Source organism: Leptosomus discolor, chromosome 17, assembly GCF_034619465.1.
Source record: "Leptosomus discolor isolate bLepDis1 chromosome 17, bLepDis1.hap2, whole genome shotgun sequence".
Classification (NCBI taxonomy): domain Eukaryota; kingdom Metazoa; phylum Chordata; class Aves; order Leptosomiformes; family Leptosomidae; genus Leptosomus; species Leptosomus discolor.
Window position 1 is genome coordinate 18,159,552 of NC_141407.1, and position 16,763 is coordinate 18,176,314.

At 66.2% G+C, this 16,763-nt stretch overlaps 2 protein-coding genes across 2 annotated transcripts in view; both read right to left on the reverse strand.

Annotated features, from left to right (window-relative positions):
* CTNNBL1 (catenin beta like 1) overlaps positions 1–1,685 on the reverse strand; it is a 53,513-nt gene extending 51,828 nt beyond the window's left edge. Inside the window, exon 1 of the mRNA XM_086474568.1 lies at positions 1,626–1,685. Within this exon, the coding sequence (XP_086330694.1) occupies positions 1,626–1,655 (30 nt within the window). The 5' untranslated portion in view covers positions 1,656–1,685. The remainder of the gene's footprint in view (positions 1–1,625) is intronic.
* Positions 1,686–13,334: 11,649 nt separating this feature from the next.
* On the reverse strand, positions 13,335–16,514 carry LOC147414252 (uncharacterized). Its single transcript, XM_086474677.1, has 7 exons — positions 16,412–16,514; positions 16,047–16,232; positions 15,541–15,681; positions 15,062–15,451; positions 14,759–14,898; positions 13,773–14,196; positions 13,335–13,456 (listed from the first exon to the last, which is right to left on the reverse strand). Exons 1-7 carry the CDS (start codon positions 16,512–16,514, stop codon positions 13,335–13,337), a joined length of 1,506 nt encoding a protein of 501 aa, XP_086330803.1.
* Between the last annotated feature and the right edge of the window lie 249 nt (positions 16,515–16,763).

Sequence of the window (16,763 nt, forward strand, 5' to 3'; positions counted from 1 at the left end):
GGAGCTGGTCCAAGGGGAAGCCGCACACCAGCAAAGCCACCCGAGCGAAGCAGAGGTGCGTGTTCCTCTAGAGCGGGCGGGAACCCCGCGGCCGCACAGAGCACGAGAAAACAAACAAAAACCCAAACTAGAACCTGGGGAGAAAATCACAACAAGCAAAGTTCGACACAGGCTGACCTTCCTGCGCCTCAGGTGTGAGCTGCATCACACAACCATCAAGGACAGGTCACGAACCACGACTGAGGCGGAGAAGAGCAAAGAACTAAAGGCCCAGGAGGAGGGATCACTCTAACCTGATACTGAAAAATCACAGAAAAAACGGTCAGCAGAGAAATACGAAGGTCGAGCAGATCTCAGGACGGCGCTGCCAGCACCACCCTGATGGGTGAAGTAGGATGTGAGAGACAGACAGAGCGCCCCGCAGAGGGGAACGTCCTGCAGCTGGGTCATGGAGGAGCCTAGCGGAGCTCTCCAAGGAAGACAATTCTTACAGCCACACTCCAGAGCGTTTTGGTACCGCTGGGAAAAGAAGATGGGAAACTTCTCAAACCCAAAGGTTAACTTTCCCTCTCTCCCTGTGCCTCTCGCAGTGACATAGTCTGGAAGCACAGACAGAGCGGGACCAGCAGGATGCTCTTCCCACCTCGGCACGCGCGCGGCACCCCCCAGGAACACCCGGCACGCGGGGAGCAGATCCACAGAGGCTCCCGTGCTCTGAACCCCGCAGCAGGTCCAGCCCCAGAACCCATGCTCCGTTCCTCACGAGGCAGATGAGCCTTAGGGCACTTTTCTTACCCACTGACCCAGCAGGGAGCAGCCGCTGGTGCAGCCTGTCCAGGAACCAGAGCACAGACCAGCACCAGCGCGTGTGCGAACCGCAGCCAAGCGCAAACCCGCGCTCCCACTCCCCGGCCGCGGGGGAACATGCTCAATCCACACTCGTAACCGTAAATACGTGACTGACCACATCTGCGGACAAACTGACCTCCACCCTCTGAGCAAGCCGTGATTACTTGCCAAGGGAAAAGAAACGCTTGTGAGGTAAAAGGAAATTTTCACATGAAGGAAAACTTTTTCAGGAGACCTTGGTAAAAAACAGATTAAATGGGCTTTGTCATAAAACAGTAGACAGAAGAACGAGCCATGAAAGAAGCACGGGCGTTACTGCAGGAACGGGCTCACCCGGCGGAGACACCGAACCGTGCCTGTCTGGGGAAGAAACGGCACCAGCAGAGCCGTGTTCCCCAAGAGCCCCCGGTAACCGTGTCCCACCGGGGCACCGCGTCTCCCAAGCGGGGGAGAGAAGCTCCCGAACGTTCACGACCCCGCAACCGGGTCCCGTGAGAGTGCACCGAGAGCGGCCGGGCAAGCTCCGCACAGCGGCCGCGCCAGGCCCGGAGCTGGAGCGGCGCCGGGCCGGGAGCTGTGGGGCCGGCGGGGCTGCGGGCGGGGAACACCCGGCCAGGGCACCGCGGCCTCTGCCGCCGCCAGCACGGACCGGCCAGGGCCGCGCTCGTCCCTCCCCAGGCCCGGGCCCCGCGGGAGCAGCCGGGCCCCGCCGCCCTGACGGGCCCCGCCACCGCCAACCCCGCCAGCGCCCCGGTGGCCGCCGCGGGGCCGCTCACCTGGTAACTGAGCAGCTCCCCCACGTCCATGGCACCGACCGGGCCCCACCGAAGGCAAACTGTCGCCAACGACCGGGGCCGCACGACACCGCGCCGTAAGGCAGGGAGCGCAGGTGAGGCGGGAGGGCGCCACTCTGCCGCAAAGCGAGAGGCGGGAGGCGCCACACTGCCGCAAAGCGAGAGGCGGGAGGCGCCACACTGCCGCAAAGCGAGAGGCGGGAGGCGCCACACTGCCGCAAAGCGAGAGGCGGGAGGTGCCACACTGCCGCAAAGCGAGAGGCGGGAGGCGCCACACTGCCGCAAAGCGGCCCCGGGTTGCCAGCGGACGGGCGAGGGCAGGGGGCGGCGGCCCGTGTCCCACGGGCCGGACCGGGCCCGGTGCCGGAGGCTCGGGGGGCTGCCTGCCCCAGCCGGGCCCCGGAGGGAGCGGGACAAGCGCCCGGTGAAGCGGGGGCCGGGGTCCCTCCTGTGGCTGTGCCACCGGAGCCAGACGCTGCGTGGGGCCGGGGCTGCCATCGCCCGTGGCGGGGAGCGCGGGGCCCCGGCAAAGCCCCCCGGGAGCCGACCCGCGCCGCCGCGAAGCCGGGGCACCGAAAATCGGTGGTTTATCGTCTGTAACCGCCTGGGAGGCCTTCCCGGGCCGAGGCGGGCCTGGCCACGCGGGGGGCTGCTGCCAGCGTTTGTTGACAACGCGGTTCTGCTTGTGCACAGCGTCGTGAGCTGCCGTCACCTCGGACACCGGCCGGTAACCTGCCGAGCGCCGAATGCAGCAGGGGGGGACGTGAGGACCCCTCTGTCTGCTGAGGGGGTGACAAGGCGTTCTGGAGCCCAGCGAGATGCAGAACCGCAGGCGAGACGGGCGTCCTGCAATTTGACGTGTACGAATAATTACAAGAGTCAACTCGGCCAAAATCTGACTGAATTTATTTCAAATACGCTTTAAAAAACAGTGTTGAGCCACAATAATTTTTCATAACATAATGGTGGCAGCTATTACACAGTTATCTCAGTGGGAGCCTGGTTTGAGAACACTCAGGAAATTAAAAATATATATAATGTTTTCAAAGAAGTCCCTCGCGTCCCCTGGTGTTTCAATAAAACATAGGAGATACCAGTGATGACAAAATTAACTCACAAATCTGCACGTTAAAGATGAGATAAACAGAAGATAATTACCAGATCCTCTGGCTTTGCTTTACCGAGCGCCCAGATAACCCCCGGCTGGGGAGCCAGGACGCGGGAGGGGTACGGACACGTGCTGGCGGCCACAGCCGGGCTGCTTGGGAGAGGGGACAACCCACCCCCCGTCTGCAGACCAGCCAGGGGCACGGCGACCTCTGCCGCCTCCTGCTCCCGGGGTTCTCCCCGTTCCCTCCCCACGAGAGCCATGCTCTCTCCCTAACATGGTGTTTTCCCACCCCCTCCGTAGCAGCACGTTGGACGTGTGCTTTGCCCGCGTCTCGAGGTGTTGGCGTGCAGGACGACGCGAGCCCCGCGGCCCTGCGAACCCCAACCGCTCCGGGCGTGAGCGGGACCCGCGGGGCCGGCAGACACAGCGGTGGGAGCTGCGAACACCCGTGTCGGCCCTTCGGCTCCCACAGGGCTGCAGCTGCAGCGTGAGGCAGGTGTCGCTCTGCAAAGGCGGGGGGAAAGGCACCCGGCGCCGGGGAAGGTGAAGGTAGTTGGAGAGAAGAACCTGGGCGCTGCCGGCGAGGCCGGCGCCTCCCGCCCGAGCCCGCTCGGCATCCGACAAAGGGGCAGAAAACAGTTGGTTCGGTTCCCTGGGCAGAGTGTGGGGCCGGGGGCACGTTCAGAACAACGCCGGGAATTTGAGAGGTGGCTGCTGCGCTCACCGACCCAAAAAAACCCAATGGCCAGGGCTCTGCAGCCCAGTGGGAAAGGCACAAAAACTCGGGTGTGTTTCTCACCGGGACGGCTGGCGATCCGGCAGAGGCGCAGGCGGCAGAGCGAGGTCCCCAGCGGGAGCCCGGCTCCACATCTCTGGTGCCCTTGGGGCTGACCACGTCCCCGCAGCCCAGCCGGAGGCAGTGGGACCGAAAGCACCTTCCCCTGCTCCCTCGGGGACACCCACAGGTCTCAGGGATGTCTTGGGACAACCCAAACCGGCCCTTTCTTGACCCCTTTCCCTCAGCCACACCGGCACAAACGGGCGTCGTGGCGCTGCCAGCCGGCACCATGGCCTCCCCGGCTGTGGCTCTGGGCCTGGGCGGGTGTGGAGGAGTTGGGAGCCGGCAGCTGCCAGCGATGGGGAGAAGCCCCAGCCTCTGCGAGGCTCCCGGCAGCGCGGCACGGGTGCCAGAACAGAACCAACGGTTCCTCGTGTGAGCGTGGCTGGGCCGCGGGGCGACGCTCAGCACCGCAGCGGGGAGCAGCAGCGGGAGGAGGGGGCGAGGAGGAGAATCCCTCTTTAATTTTATTCCGAGTTCAGGTTTCAATCCAGATGCCTCAAGATCTAATTCCGAATAAATAATTGTACTGAGTAACCCTGGTCCCCTGGTGATTAACTAAACACACTGAGGCTCGCTGAAATTGAATTAGTGGTGTGCACTCAGCCGTTATTACCCTCCCCACGTCATGAATATTAATGAGGGGTTATTAAGAAATGTAAATGATGCCTCAGGGGGTTGGGAGCACGGGGGTGCAGGGCGGTGTGGGCTGATATGACAAACCATTAGGAAAACAGCCTGATTGAAGCCACTTTTTAATTATGTCAGATCTCGCTCTTTCTCGGGCGCAGCAACGTTTCCGGATGCTTTCGTTTTTATTAAAATGAGAAAAAAGGGACCAAGTTACAGCCGGAATGTGAAATGAGCGTTTGCGAAGCAGGGAAGCTGCAGCCGCGCAGCCCCCCGGCAGCGGACGGTGTCGGCAGGGCCCTGCCCGCAGCCCCCTGCGCCCCGCGGGCTGCCCACCACCCCCAGCCTGCGCCAGCTCCCAGCCGGGCTCCCCGCAGCGCCCGCGGCCCAGGCTCGGGGTCCCCGCAGCCCCCTACTCCCCGCAGCCCCTTCCCTCCCGGTTCGGCATCGCTGGCCAGGGAAAGCGGCTCTGACAAAACTCATGCATTTTAACAGGTTCTTGCAGGCGCTGCCCGCGCCGCCGAATAAAAGCTGATGGGTGCAGCTGAGTTAATCAGAGTGGATAATGGAGGGAAAGAAAGAAATCTCAGACCAAATTGCTGTAGAAATCATGAGCCGGGGCTCAAAACTATCCAATTAAACTGGGGTGAAGCTCAAAGGGGAGTTCTCCGAGCCCGGCGTCCCACCGAAGCAGGAGAAGGGGGACGGCGGCAGAGCCCCCGTCCCCCCGTGGGAGGGATGTGCTGCCGGGGCCATGCCGGGCGTCTCGGTCCAGCCAGCGCTGCCCGTCGGCGGTTCGCTCGTAAACCAACGCGGGCCCGGGGCTCTCCCTGCGGAGCGCAGCGTTGGGTCAGACGCTCTGTTGGGGTGACGAGCACGGCACCCGCCCGGCCCCGGTTCTGCCGCGCCAACACCCGCTCCCCTCCGTGGCCACCCGTGCCCTGCCCGCGGTGAGCACCGACCCCGGCACCCGAACGGCCCGGGGCGGGGGGCCTGGGGTACCAGGCCAGGTGCCAAACGTGCGTTTGATGTTGTCGAGGCCCATCGCTGCTGCCGGTGGAAACCCGCCGGCGCTGCTGCGGTGTTGCCACAGATAGATGGGACAGCCTGGGACGGGAACACGCACCGGGGTTGGTTAGTATTCAGATCTCTCCACGCTGATAGCTTCATAACGCCAGGCTTGCCTCTTAATTGCACCCCTAAGTGTTGAAATTACTGAAGGGTAAAATGCAAATGGGCTGTAACCTTTCCAGAGCTCGCCCCGGCACCGCTGCGCCGGCTCCTGCGTTCCTTCCCTCTTTCTTAATTGCTGATAGAGCTGCCGGGCGATGCCCTCCCAAGATGCCAGGAGGGAGAGGAGAGGCCCCTCTCCGGGGTCACACGCTGGTTCCACAAAGCTGGCGGCAGCGGAGACACCGGAGCAGGCCCGGGAGCTGCCCCCCGCCCTGGGCTGGCCGCAACGCCTGCTCCAGCCCCACGGCACAGCCCCATGGCCGGCCGAGCCGGGGCTGCGAGGGCTGGGCACCGGTGACAGAGCAGAGCACGGAGCAGAACCTGGAGCCTTTGCCCTCCCTCTCTGGTGCCGCCTTCCCAGCCCGAAGGGGTTTGGTGTAACGCCTGCCGCGGCTCCCGGCCAGGGTCCCGGGGTGCCGGGGTGCCGGGGTGCCAGGCGGCAGGGCAGAGCGCTCGCCGAGCCGGCCAGCACCGCGGGGGCCGGGAGGTGCAGACGCCGGCGGGAGAAGCCAGCTGTGGCGTTGAGGTTAATGAGATTTTCATGAACCTGCCGATTCGTTCGGCAGGCGGTGGGAGGGGGACGGGACCCGGCTAATTAAAGGGAGGGAGCTGACCTGTGAAACCGGGCTGCGGGGGGCCGGGGCGAGCGGCGGGGAGGACAGGCAGGGGTGGAGGTGCAAGGGCAGAGGGTGGCTGGTGCCCATGAGCCCCGGCGGAGTCACAGTGGCCGTGGCCAGGCTGCTCCCCTCCTCCTGCCCGCGCCGGTGCCGCTCGCTGTCCCGGCACAGCTGGAGCCTGGGTGCCAGAGCGGCACCGTATTTATGGCTCTGCTTCCCCGAGTTAAACTCCACAAAGTGTGACAATCAAAATTAAAGATTTCTCCAGAAAGGCAGCCTGGGGGGAAATCACTGCTGAGGCCGACAGAGATTTCCCAACGGTGACTTTTAAATTAAAGGGGAAAAAAATTTCTTTAATTTGGCAGCGTGCTTGGGATGCAGCTCACTGGGCACGTTATTATCCAGCTCAGCAAATGCTCCCAGAATTCGCTCGCGCTCCAAATTACCAATCTCTCCATGAGGCAGCGCATCCCTGCCTGCACCGGCGTCCGCCGGCACCGGGGGCCTGAGGCACAGCTGGTGGGTGGCGAGCAGGGCTGGGACCAGGCTGCGCCCCAGCACCCCAGAGCCAAGCTGGGGTGGGTGCCTGCTCCCCACACCCTGGTCCAGCTCCTGGATGGTGGAAATGGCCAGATTCTGCTCCTGCACAGGACGAGCCCAGCCCCAGCCGGCATGGCCATGCTCCAAACCCCTGTGCCAGCACAGCCAGTTCCCCAAATACCCCTCACAGCCCTTCCTGGTATTTCGTGCTGCAAATCCAGCTTGATCAGGGCTGGCTGTGCTGGCACCGCCGGGTGCACATGTGTCGGCCTGCCCCCAGCTCACCCGATAGATACCCGCAGCACCGTTGGCCCCTAACAGGGGTTCAGGGGGACTCGTATTTAAGACTTTCTTTCCAAGCAGAGAGTGAGCTCTTCAATGCTGCCAAAAGCAAGACCCTGCCTACAGCCCCAGCCCAGGCACTGGCTCTGCCGGAGCCTCCTGTGCCGTCCAGCGAGGATGGTGGCTGCCCCGGCGTTCCCACGACACCGCCACGCACAATGCGCCCAACCACTGGGGCGGCCAGGGTAGTGTCTTCCCGAACATGGGTTTGACTCAGGTGCTTGCCTGGGCACCCCAGGGCCCTCCACAGACCCACCATGTGGGCACATCCACGGGGCCGTGGGTGTGCAGCTCTGCCGGCTGGATTACACGCAGAGACCGTCACCGTCAGAGCCTCTTTGTTGGGATCAGAGGCGCCCGCACACCCGAGACGCGCCTCGCCCTGCTCTGCCCGTGCCATGGGCACTGCGGCACAGCAAAGCGCCGCGGCACAGCAAAGCACCGAGGCACGGAGAGCACTGGGGCACAGCAAAGCGCCGCGGCACACCAAAGCGCCGGGCCATGGCAAGCACTGCAGCACAGGAGGCACCGTGGCACGGCGAAGCGCCGCGGCTCCGCACCACCTCTGTGCTTCTCCAGGGTGCTGCGGGGACGTGGCACTGTCCCGTGTCCCCGCAGGGATGCCCCAAGGTCTTTCCCGTGCCCCACGGGTGGTGACAGGGCTCCTGCCGCCCACCTCATCCCCGGGCACGTGCCAGTGGCTCCCGCCAGCCTCGGGCGTCGGGTGCGGCAACAGCCGGAGAAGCTGCCACTTGTCCCGGTGTATGAGCTGCCCGAGGCGACAGGGGCTGGTGGCCCGGGGCTGGCGCTGCCCAGCCGGGGCACAGAGCCGGGGGGCGCGGGGGCATGGGCAGCACCAGCCCTGCCAGCCCCTGGCACAGCTCTTCTCCTTCTGTTCCCACCGCCCCTTCAAGATGCAGCAATGAAATTATTTTTCTACTTGAGTAGTTTTCAATTTAGATTAAGAAAAATCTGTGCTCCGTTAGCGACGTTGCAGTAAATCACGAGCGAGCGGCGCTCCGCAGCTGACAGCCCGATCGCTTATCGGCTGCAAACCTTTTTTCAAGTTGACAGGCTCCAAGTGTGACATTGAGCGAGGGCAGTGGCAGCCGGTGGGGACACCGCGTGGGGAGGCAGACCCCCGCCGGGCACGCACCCCGGGGCGCTGCAGCTGAGCCGTGGCAGCGCCCAAACCGGGCGCGCAGCCCCAGGCAGGATCAGGCCCCGGGCGTCACAGGCTGGGACAGACCAGGAGACGCAGGGGGCAGCACCAGCCCCTGCCCGGCTGCAGCGCCAGCTCCGCCAGCCCGTGGCACCGCTCCTGGAGCCGCCTGCAGGCGCCGTGGTGGGGGCACGTGGTGGCTCGCTGCCATCCCACCCGATCCCCGCTGGCCCCGGCGGCACACCGGGGCTGCACCGAGCGCGTGCTGCCAGGGCCGCTGGGCACCCCGGCATCTCACCGAGCCCTCGCTCTCGCCCGTCCGTCACCGCTGGTGACACGGTGGCACCCAACGCGGCCGTGACGGTGCCCGTCGCCAGCTGCCCCACAGCCGAGCCGGGAGCGGATCCCCATCCTCGCGCCCATCTCCATGCCTCCGCCGTCCTCGTGCCAGCACCATCAAAAGGAGCATTTGACAGAAAACAAACCTGTTTTCCCCCTCTGGTTCCTCCAGCTCGTTTATCGCTTGCACGGGGCAGGCAGAGCTGTCAGTGCCTGAACCTCACTCATCCGTTTAACCTTGGGGGAAGAAACACATTTGTGCCGGATAACGCGCATCAGATGGTGGCACGGGGAGCGCCTGTAGCTGCTGCGCCTGATGGATGGGCTACACGGGCCGCGCCTGACCCGCGCTTGTATGTTATCTGCATTGCTGCGGGAGGCTTTTCATCACGCCGACAGCTCCAGCATCACCTGCCTGGCAGGAGCTCCTCGCCAGGGACGGCTGCCGGCGGCAGCAGCCAGGAGAGGCCCGGCCACACAGCTGCGGCTGGCACCACGGCACCGCGGGAGACGGCGAGCCACTGTGCCAGGGGAGGGGAGAGGCCGCCGTGCCCAGGGGAGGGTTTGCAGGCGGTGCCCGTGCCACGTGCCGGGCTGCAGCGGGGCTGGAGGGACAGGGACAGCCCCGCCAGGAGCAGACCTGGCACCTGCGGTGCCCGAGGGGACGGAGGACGCCCTCACCGCTGGCAGTGCCACCAGCCTGGGCGGAAGGGAGAGGCCAAGCTGTTGCACTTGTCCTTTGGGTGACATTTTGCCAACGAGGGGTCCTGTGACAGTGACAGAGAGGGTACGGAGCTGGGCAGCCCAAAGCCCCGGTGACGGATGAGTGCTGCCAAGTGCCGACACAAAAGCCATTTGGTGTGGGGAAATGATAGATGCTAACGCTAATTTTAAGCACAGGCAGCTGAATTCCTCCAGACAGTCGCGGCGCTCAGGATTTAGGGCACAGCTGCTGGGTTCAGATAAGGTGTGAAATCAGCCCGGCGTGGAGGGTGTTACTGAATAACGAACGTCTCGTGATGGATGGGGGTGCCTCAGCGGCATAACCTCCGCATTTGGAGCCTTTCAAATCTCTTGCCATCAATCCTGGTCCCTGCCGGGCGGCAGGAGGGGGAACCAGGAGCTGGCAGCGGGCACATGCCCCACCGGGCCGGCACCACAGCTCGGGCTGCGCAACTGCCCCCTCGCAGCACCGGCACCTTCTCAGGCCGGCGGCAGCGCCAGAGCGGGTCTGGGGCCAGACCCTGCCCGGGCCAGGGCGGCCGTGGCTCATCCTCCCGGTGCCGCCGGCAGCACGGCCCCACGTGCCTCCTCTCCCCCGCCATGCCAGCGGAGACCTGGGCTGCCCGCGTGAGGACGGGGACAGCCAGACGCCATGCCCTCCCTCCCCGGGGACGTCCCCGCTCACCCAGCACCGCGCCCGGAGCGGCTCTCGCCTTGCCACGGCGAGCGGGCTCTGCCCCACGTGGGCAGCGCAGGGACACGGCGCCAGCCCAACATATTTATGGTAAAAGCGATGCTGGAAATGGCAAGTGCTGTGCTTGTCTGCAGCGTTTAATCTTTCTACTGACCTTATGAAAAAATCTATTTGTGTTGAGATTTTAAATGCACTTCTTAAATCACCCACTGCAGGCTTCGCACCGTATTAATTTCTCCTCAAGCAAATGAGTTTGGTGCTTGCTCTTTTCCAGTACCACCAACACCAGAGCACAGGAGGGTGCACGTTGTGTCCACCCCCTGCTCAAACCTGCACCCTCACCCTGCATGCTCACCCCCGTGCACACTCACCCCCGTGCACACTCACCCCCCCCATGCACAGCACACACAGGCACCTTTGAGGGGATCCAGCTCTGGGGAGAGGTCTGAGCAGGGTGGCCACTGCAGCCACCTCCCAGGATGGAGGAGGATGACTCAGAGCTGGGGATGAAGGCCAGAGGAGGCTGGCACTGGGCAGGAGCACCCAGGCGGCTCCACAGCGGTGGCAGAGGGCTCACCGGGGCACCCAGCTCCTGCACACACCGGCCCCTGGCCGCCCCCCGGGGTGCCCAGCCCTTCCCACCCTGCGACGTCGAGGCTCCGGGGCAGAGCAGCACCAGGGACGTGCGGCACCGCGCAGCTGGAGCAGAGGAGCTTTCGGATGAGCTCGCCGGCACGGTGCCGTCGATTTGGAGGTGATTGCTGCCGGGGTGAGGCATGGTCAGCTCGCCTCATTATTGTGCAAATTGCTGGGAATGCAAATCCGGGCGCACCTGGGGAAAAAATGTATTAACAATATTACTCCTGATTAAGGTCGTGGGGCACTTTCTGCTTGCTCAGTGGAGCCTGGGCTCCCTTTCCTCAGTCGAACCTAATGAATGGTTTATTTTTATATCTGTGACTGCGGGGTCCTCAGGAGCTCTTTGATCAGGCACTCGCAAACCGCGCTCTCGCAGCCTCTTGGCAAGATCCCGCCAGCAGCGCCGTCTGCCCTCACTGGGGTGTGGGATCGGAGGTGGTGCTGGAGCCTGCCGGGGCGCTGGCCGAGCCCCTGGGTTTACACCAAAAACCAGCCCGGCCGCACCGTGCTGTGGGAGGAGCCATGGGGACAACCCTGTGGGATTCCCGGCCGCCGGGCAGCCCCCACGGGAGGGGATGGGGCTCAGCCCCCCAGCTCTGCTGGCGTGGTGGGAAGGGGCCACTGGAGCCGAGGACCGATGCCGCACGGTCTGACAGCCCTCGTGCGTGGCGGGGAATCACCGCAGCGGACACCAGCACCCCTCCCGGCATGGGACGTCTGGTGGCTCCTCCAGCCCCAAAACCCACCTGCCTTTCCTCATCCCAAAGCTTGAAACTCCCAAAGCAGGAGCATCGCCAGCCCTCACATCGGCACGGCACGGCACGGCATGGCATGGCACGGCACGGCATGGCACGGCACGGCATGGCACGGCACGGCACGGCACGGCATGGTGTGGCCCCAGGCTGCCGCAGGCCCTGGGACTGGCCATGGGGCAGGTTTGGAGAGCTCCAGGTCTGCTTAATGGGCACGAGCAGGGTGCCAAACCACTGCTGATTTATTGCCAAGGAAATGCTTAATTTAGGCAATGGATTTAAAGGAACTAATTAGAATTATATTAATATTTATGGGCCTTATGGAGAAGCTGATAGTCGCTATTTGAGGGTATTAACTGTTATCTTATACGAGGCAGGACCGTGGGTTCGGAGGCAACTTTAATTGTGGTGAAAGCAGTCAAGCTCTTGCCAGGGGCCAGTGACAGCAGCCGCCTGACGCCGCACATCCAAACCACGCTTGCAGCGCTAATGAATATCTGCTGGAATTAATAACCCTGCCCACGTGGCCTTTCCCCCCGAGCGGCCGAGCATCTCTCCGAGCATCCCCCCGATGAGGGACGGGCGCAGCCGCCTGCTCGGGGCTGGGCTGTGGGCAATGAGGGGCTGGGGAAGCCAGAGCCCCCCCTTCCTCCAGCTCCCCGCAGCAGCAGCACGGTCCCCACGCTGGACACGACGCTCCTGTTCCTGCTGCTGGTCCCATCCATCCGGCGTGGAGAAGGGGGCCAGGAGGGGCCCGGGGGCAGGCGGCCCCAGCAGCCCCCGGCTCATCCATAACCAGCTCCCTGCCCGTGCCCGACCTCTCGCTATAGCAAAGTTCACATCAATTTTCCTTCCCCTCATTTGTCTGTAAACCATGAAGAAAAATCACCACCGTCTGCCCGCATCAGGCCGCCGCGGTGATGTATGGCTGTAATAAAAACCCCATTTTGGGAGCTGCCTTCCCCGTGCCGCCAGCCGGCGCGCCGTGCATGGCCATGCCGCCGGCCGGGCTGCGCCACATGGTGCGAGGCCAGGGCTGCCGCCTGCCCACAGGCAGCCGTCGCCGTCCCAGCCCCGGCCCCCCCGCGCCTCCATCTCGGTGTCGCCACAGCCGGCGGTTATGGACAGGAGCTGTTGGAGCCGTTATGGAGCAGCAGCTCTGTGCCGCGGAGCCGGGTTGTGGGGGTCAGCACGACGGGGGGCTGAGCGGGCAGCACCTGCCTGGGCTGGGCACCCTCCTTGCCCCAAGCCAGGGGACAGCCCTGGTGCCACGTGCCATGGCCCTGCCTGAGCTCCCCGTGCTTCGGTCACAACCCCCGCCGGCTCCAGGGGTGGGGTGCTGGGGACAGGATGGGGATGGGGTGCTGCCCTCCCACCTGCCCCACACAGGGACTTGGATCTCAGCAGCCGGCAGCAGCCACGGCACCAGCTCGAGGCTGAGCAGAGCAGGTAGGGAGGGAGCTGAATAATAAACCAGCGCTTTCGGGAGGTTTTCATCTTCCCTGTTTCAAGCTCCTCGCTGTCTCTGCCTGCAGAGCTCGCCAGCGGGCACAGCCAGCTGAGCGTGGGGAGGGACCGTGCACAGCACCGTCTGCCTGCTGCAGGTTTGACATGAAAACCTGCTCCCCATAAGTAAACGCTACTTCTGAGGCACTCCTGCCCCCCAGCCCCGTCCCCGGAGAGGCCAGGGGCACCAGGGCACTGCCACAATGGGTGGGCATCACCCACCAGTTCGGCACCAGCTCCCCAGTGATGCCCAGAGCCATGCCCAGAGCCATGGCCTATCCTGCGGCTGCTCCGTAATTCATTGCCCCCGACGCAGAGGAGGGAGGCAGTGCCGAGCTCAGCCCCAGCGCACCCCCTGCTCCACCCACCCCCCAAGCCCAGCCCGAGGGTCCCCGCAGAGGCCGGGGTGTCACCGCTGTGGGACGGCCGTGGAGGTGCCGCTGCCCCGGAGCACACCGGGGTACCCTGTGCCCTCGCTCAGCCTTCCCGGGAACGTCCCCAGCATCGGCAGGCAGCACGCTCCCCTCTCTGGGCTCTCGTTAATTACCAAGTTAATGAGAGGGCATCAGCGCTGACAGGAGGGGTTTCTGGGGAAGACCTGCGGGTCCCTGGCTTGCAGGCAGCGGTGCCCGGCAGGGACGGTGCCACCCCCACGGGAGCTGCTCCTGCTCCAGCCCTGGCCGTGCCCTGCGCCGAGAACAGGACGAGCTCCGGGTGGCAGCCAGGACGGGCACCGGCCTCCTCTGGTGCTGCGGGGCCGAGCAAAGCGGGGAAGGACACGAGCCCCAGCCCAGAGCCTGGTGGCGGCAGGAGCAGAGGCTGGCATGGCCATGGGCGCCCGTGCCCCATCCCGCCCTGGCACAGCAGCGGGACCCGCATCCCCACGCCGTGCCCCCCCAGGCCCGAGCAGCTGCGGGTGCTCAGGCAGGGCAGTGCCGGGGCCATCCCCGCAGGGGCCCCGTGGACCAGAGAAAGGGCCATGTCCAGGAGGGATGTGTCACACCAGGGCTGGTGCTGCCGGGCTCCGTGGAGGTGGCAGGGTCCCCACACCGGCTGCCTGCTGGGGGGAGTCGGGCTGAGAGCCCGGAGCAAGGGGCTGGCGGGGGCCACCTGCCACCACGAGGAAGCCCGTGCCCCGGGGTCCCCAGCTCAGCCAGGGTCTGGGCTGGCAGCTCCAGCGCCGGTGGCTGTGGCCGGGAGGTGAGGCGAGAAGGTGCTGGGGAGCATGTGGAGCCGTGGGGGCGCAGGGCAGGCGAGAGAGCGGAGGCTGTGCTGATGCTGCAGGCCAGGCGTCCTGGCGGCTTTATTGCGTGGGGCAGAGCGCGGCGGCCAGCACCACCGCAGACCCCCGCCCCTGGGCTGCCGGCCCCGCAGGGGGGCCCGGGCCCCACTGCCGCCTCCTCCTCGGGGTCAGTCCTTGGCTCTCCCTGGGGGACAAAAGGTGATGGTGAGGAAGGGGGTGCAGGCAGGGCAGCAGGAGGCAGCAGGGTGCTGGTGCTGGGGAGCAGAGCTGGCCCCAGACCCACTGCTGCACTCACCCCTAGTGCATTCACCCCCCAGCATCTGCCCCTCAGCCCTGGGCATGGGCTGCCCCCGCCCCCGGCCTGCACCCCCAGGGACGTGGCACAACTGGAAGCAGCTCTCGTGGTTCCGGTGTTGCGTGGAGACACAACCGCCATGCGGTGGCTGCTCAACCACCAACGGCCCCAACCACCCACGGCTCCACTTGGAAAGGAGTGTCACAACCGGGCGAGTGCCCACATGATGCCACCTCCCCACCTCGCGGGGGCCACCGTGGCTCCGCCAGCCACCCACTCTCCCAAGCACACCCCCTGTGCCGAACACGTTTGGCAGAGCCATGGGAAGGCAAACAGCCAGAGCAGGCTTTTCCCCCGGCTGGCACAGGCTGAGCACCTCGGTGGTCAGGTTTCCTACTCTGATAATCAGGCTGCAAAATTACCACTGCTAACACCGATGCCAGGTCCTGACCAAAGACGACACCAGCTCCCAGGACGGAGCTGCGAGCCGGTTGAAATCACCACCATAACCACCCGGAGGCTCCCGTGCCATGTGCCGGTGCCCAGGGCCGCCGTGTGCCGGGACAGGGTGCAATGCTGATGCTCTCCCTGCTGCAGGGAGGCACAACAGACCCTCCGGGTCCAGCTGCTCGGCTGCAGGCAGCGCAGCTCTGCTGCTCCCACCCGCTGTTTGGCCCCCACCTCCACCTGGGCAGGGGCAGCCCAGTCTGTCCCAGTCCAGCCCAGTCTGGCCCAGTGCAGCCCATCCTCTCACCCCGTTTCTGGCAGACCTGCTGGCACTCCTGCACCGTGCTGAAGTTGTTGGCGTTCCCCCCGCAGCCGCTGTAGATGAACAACTGGCAGGTCCCCGTGGCAGGGTTATAGGCGTAGCGAAGGAAGAACCCCCGGCACGGGCCGGGCACGGGTGGGAGGAGGCAGATGTCATCCAAGAACGGTGGGTGGTTGGAGGCAGGACCCAGCCAGTGGCCCCAGCCAGCCGGCGGGAGCGGGGCCGTGGTCCCCCTCTTGGGAGGCAGGCAGCCGCGGCCGCAGCCGGTGAAGCAGCACTTCTCGTGGTGGGGGCAGTCGGTGTCATCGCTGCAGGAGCTGTTGCAGGGGGCGAAGGTCTGCAGCACCTTTCTCTTGGGGCAGACGCCCGGTTTGGCTGCGGGTGGGAAAGGAGATGGGCTCACCCGTGGGGTCTGTCCCGGGCACGGCCCCTCTCCCACCGCCAGCCCCCCCGGCCGCCCTTACCTGGCACCGCCTGCGTGCAGCGGACGTGGCAGCCCACGCTGCAGCACTTGCTCTTGCCTCGGCAGTCGCTGTCGCTGATGCACTCCACCAGGCAGACGCTCACCGGGCCGGGGTACGGCCGCGGGCAGAAGCCCCTCTTGGCTGAGGGTGCCCAGCAGAGTCAGAGCCCCGCCGGCCCCTGCCCGCTCCCACCGCCCAGCCCGCCCGCGGGCCGCCCCCCCCCCCCCCCCCCCCCCCGGGTCCTGCGGGCAGGGAGAGCAACGGGCACCCCTGTCCCCCTCCCCCGGGGTGGCTGCGGACGGGGGGGGAGGCTCGGGCGCACCCCACCCACGCCGACCCTTGCGCCCCGCAGGCACCGGCGCTGCTCAGAGGATCCCGGACTCGGTGCATCCCGCCCGGACGGGGCGGGGGGGCTGGCGGGGCTGCGGGACCCGCTCCCCGAGGCGGCTGCACGTCTTCCCCCTGCCCGAGGTGGCTGCAGGTGTGTGTGTCCCCCCTTGGGGGACAGAGCGAGGGCTGGTTCGGGGCTGCCGGGGGCGGGGACCCCTCACCTCCCGCGGGCAGCCGGCACTCCCGTCCGCAGATGGTGCTGCAGCAGCGCTCGCTGCCCGGGCAGTCCCCGTCCGAGGAGCAGAAGTTGTCGCAGGGCTTCGGGAGGGTCGGGCTGGGCGGGGGGCACTCGCCATGCTTCCCTGGGGGCGGGGGGGGGGAGGGCAGGGGGTTACGGGGGGCGGGCAGCCTGGGCAGGGCCCCCCCTTGGCGGGGGTGGCGGGGCCGGGCGGGAGGTCCCTGACGGGACGGCCCAGCTCGGAGCCCGGCCCCCCGCCCAGCGCACCCCACCGCGGGGGACACCGGGGACCGCGGGGCTCACCTGGCAGGCGGCTGGCCGCGGCCGGGCGGCAGAGCCCGGGGGGGCCCGGCGGCGGCAGCAGCAGCAGCAGCGGCGGCAGGAGCAGGAGCAGCCCCGGCTTCATGGCGCTGCCCCCTCCCCGCCCGCGGCCCCTTAAGTAGAGCCCGGGAGCCCCGGGCCCGGCCCGGGCTGGCGCAACTTCCCGCGCCGGTCCCCGCCTCCGGGGACGGGACAGGGACGGGGATGGGGACGGGGACGGCGCTCCCGGAGCTCGGCGGGGCCAAGCCCCGCTCCCCGGCCCGGCCCGGCCCGCTCCGACGGAGCAACAGCCTCCTCTGCCGGCCGCCGCCCGGGCTGCCGCGGCGGGATCGGG

Coding starts and splice junctions, on each gene's coding strand:
- LOC147414252 (XM_086474677.1), bottom strand. CDS start 16,514: ATGAAGCCGGGGCTGCTCCTGCTCCTGCCGCCGCTGCTGCTGCTGCTG. Junction 14,899..15,061: donor GCAGGTCTGCCAGAAACGGG/GTGAGAGGATGG, acceptor GCCTCCCTGCAG/CAGGGAGAGCATCAGCATTG. Junction 13,457..13,772: donor GCCCGGCAGCACCAGCCCTG/GTGTGACACATC, acceptor TTCTCGGCGCAG/GGCACGGCCAGGGCTGGAGC.